This window comes from Chrysochloris asiatica, unplaced genomic scaffold (genome assembly GCF_000296735.1).
Source record: "Chrysochloris asiatica unplaced genomic scaffold, ChrAsi1.0 scaffold00380, whole genome shotgun sequence".
In the NCBI taxonomy this organism is placed as follows: Eukaryota; Metazoa; Chordata; class Mammalia; order Afrosoricida; family Chrysochloridae; genus Chrysochloris; species Chrysochloris asiatica.
The window spans coordinates 1,871,103-1,874,507 of NW_006408898.1; the positions used below are offsets into that span (position 1 = coordinate 1,871,103).

The 3,405-nt window shown below is 46.6% G+C and overlaps 1 protein-coding gene across 1 annotated transcript; it reads right to left on the reverse strand.

Annotated features, from left to right (window-relative positions):
* Positions 1–369: 369 nt before the first annotated feature.
* Positions 370–789, reverse strand: LOC102824705 (EP300-interacting inhibitor of differentiation 2-like). The gene has a single exon (XM_006876458.1). The coding sequence runs from the start codon at positions 787–789 to the stop codon at positions 370–372; it is 420 nt and encodes a 139-aa protein (XP_006876520.1).
* Positions 790–3,405: the final 2,616 nt, after the last annotated feature.

Below are 3,405 nucleotides of genomic sequence, written 5' to 3' on the forward strand. Positions count from 1 at the left end.
AAATCTGAGGCTTTCTGCTCCTGTAAATATTTACAGCTTCAGAAACACTATACAGGGTCACTATGAGTCGGAACTCACTCAGTGGCACACTACCTATGTATTCCAGTATGAACTCATATTAATCAACAATGTCTTCAATGACTAATCACAAACAAGGTCAGATTCACAGGTACCAGGAGCCAGGCTTGCAACACATCTGTGTGTGTGTGCGTGCACAATTCAACTCATGATAATCACTAACTCAAAGAACATCAGAGGAGTATTCTTATGACGTTTCTGACTTTCTCCTTATTCATTTTTTGATGTGTTTTCATAAGGTTCCTTTGTGCATTGCTTTATTCCCATATACTTTGATTAAAAAAAAAAAAATCAAGTTACTGTTTTGAATGCAGAGGAAGTCGTTTCATTGTTTAGCTGTTCTCTATTGATAAACTCGTCACAGCCAAGCTTTTCGATCAAAGGATTGATTGCTGCAGAGACAGTCATTGCTATGGTAAATGTTAAAATACCAAAATCCATCTCTTGAGGATTCTGCTGATATTCAGCATCAAAGGCTGCCTGCCCTGCTCTGCAGGTTTCTACAAATAGCCCGAGGTGTCCTTCAAGCTCTTGTGTTCTGCCTGGGGCAGTAGGGTAACTTCCCAGGGCCATGGCAAGGAACTGCTGGTAACTAATTCCTAAGAGGCTAAGTGGGCCATGGCGGCAGAGTGCTGACAACACAGGGAGGTGGGGTCTACGTCTGTTCACAGCGCCCTCTTTCCTCCGTTGGTTCCTGCAGCAACTGAGCATCATCACATCCCCGTCAGTCCTTCCCTGGCCTTCCCAGGCTGCACTTTTCCACTCCTTCCTTCATCCTCACTGCCTCCCACTGCCTGGGGACATCACTGAGGCCATTCTTCCACACCTGTCTGTGGGGACCTGGGGCATCTTGGGCACCTCCCAGAAAATCAGAATCACAGGACAGAATGACTATGGGTGTTCATGAAAGCAAATATTATGTATATCTCTGCAGACTTTTGTGTGGTTTGCAGGAGTTAGGACCTACCTGATGCTTGAATATCATGCATCTGTGTGGTGCAAATGGAGTCCTGTGTGGTACTGCAGTATAATGCACTGAACTGCGAGGTTGGTTTGAACCACAAGGTCAGTGGTTCAAGCTCACCAGTTGCTTCTCGGAAACACTAGAGAGGGTCTCTACGAGTTGGAACCGACTTGACAGCATTAAACAACAAGAATGTGGTGCAAATGGTTAAGTGCTTCACGACTAGCTGAGAGGTTTGCTGGCATATTAAACCCATCAGGAGGCTCCTGGTGGTCTGCTTGTGAAAGGCCACAGCCAGGAAAACCCTAAGGAACAGCTCCACTCTGCACACAGACAGGGTCCCAGAGTCAGCTCAGTGGCAACTAACATCATGCGTACAGCCGTGTAATGTGCGGGGCGGGTGTTGTTGTTGATAGTTGATGTCAAGTCGGTTTTGACTCCTAGCGTTCCTACACACAACAGAATGAAACACTGCTCAATCCTGTGCCATCCTCACAATTGTTGTTATGTTTGAGCCCATCGTTGCAACCAATGTGTTAAGTGATCTTGGTGGGGATCTTTCTCTTTTTCGCTGACCCTCCACTTTACCAAGCATAATGTCCTTCTCTGGGGACTGCTCTCTCCTAACAACAATTTAGACTCATGGGGGGCTGAGAGGACAGCTAGGAAGCCCACCCACAGCTAAGATGTATGAGACGACCCAAGGTATTTCCTAACATACCTTGCTTTTTGCTACTTGCAGATGGCAACTTTAAACAAACAAAATGCAATTTAAGCAAAAAACAAACAAACAAAGCCCTAAACAGTTGTCATTGAGTCAACCCTTACCCATGGTGACATCACGTGTGTCAGAGTAGAACTGTGCTCCATAGAGTTTTCAATAACTGGGCTTGCCAGACTTTTCTTCTGAGGCACCTCTGGGTAAATTTGAACCACCAGCCTTTTGGTTAGTAGCTGAATGGTTAACAATTTGTGCTCCAAGGGCTCCAACCAGTCATTTTAGGGAGGGAAATTTATAGCTGAGGCCAGATTCTGGGAGCTAAATCTTACACGTCCCCCTTTTCTCACTCTTCCCCCTGAGTTGCTGTTACATTGTGGGCTCTGTAGATACATTGTTTTTGCAGTTACCACAGACTGTGAGAAAGATTTTGCATTCATCCTGCATGGTCTGCCTTCCTTCCTAACCTGGCCATTGACTGATTGCTGTGAGAATGCTTTGGTGAGATGCCAGTTCAACTTGGGATTTGCTCTGTGTCCAGTCTGGGCATCTGGCCTGTTCCAGTATTTGCTTGACATTAGTTTCCTGCCTGTGCTACTTTGGGACAGTCGGGAAGTAAAGGGTCTAGGATTCAGAATCTGTTTGACCTGGGTTCAAATTCTAGCTCTGCCTTTTATCTCCTGTGTGAACAAACCTTAACCTCCCTGGTCCTCAGATTCCTTGTCTTGTAAATGGGGCGAGGAGTATAGCCACACCACTGGGTCACGGAGGATGGAATGAGGCAGGTTTGCAGTGTTAGCTCAGTTCCTACACACAGGCAACACTCAGGTGTAGTTGGCTCGGATTAGTGTTGAATAAGGGGAAAAGGAGGTGCATTTCTGACTCACTTCTCTGGGTAAAGTTGTCTCTTCGCTTACACCCTTTCTTTACACACACACAGACATGTGCATACGCTCACATACACATACACACATGCTTGTATGCATGCATATGAGGGGGAGTTCAAAAGTTCATGGAAAAATGGCGTTCAAAGGCTATGAATTTACATGTAGCATATACCTGTATATACACACATACACAGGCACATCACATAATCTCCGTATAAACTTTGAAGTGTGTTTTCTACTATTAGGGAATTTCATGAGTCAACCAATTTCTTAATCATACTTGGTGCTTACAGGCCGGGTGACTTATTCATTCACCCTCCAATCCCTGGCTGAGTAACAGCGCTGCTTGCCGGGTCTTTGCGCACAGCTTGCAGGGCAACAGGGAAGATTAAGTGTCTGTAGTGAAGCCAGCTGTGAAGTAGATGCGTCTGCCGGGCGACAGGCCTGTGCCCTTCGTCAGCCCATCTCTGGTGGGGTGTATGTGACCACCCTGTGGGTTGTGCAAGGGCTCATGTGATCTGGGCTTGCTGCCATCCTGCTTGGGGTTGTGGGCTTTTCCTTTCCCTGGAAAGTTCTCTTCAGGTTTTAGGACTGAGATGAAATGTTGGCCCTGTTTACTTCCCTGAGCTGACTCACCCGTGGTTTTTGTTCCCAGAACCTCCTCTGCCATGTGTTTTGGTTTGGGTTTGGGGGTCGTGTATGTGCGCCTTGTCTCTCCCAGAACTGCAGCCAGGCCTTGCCTAATCTCCTTGGCCACA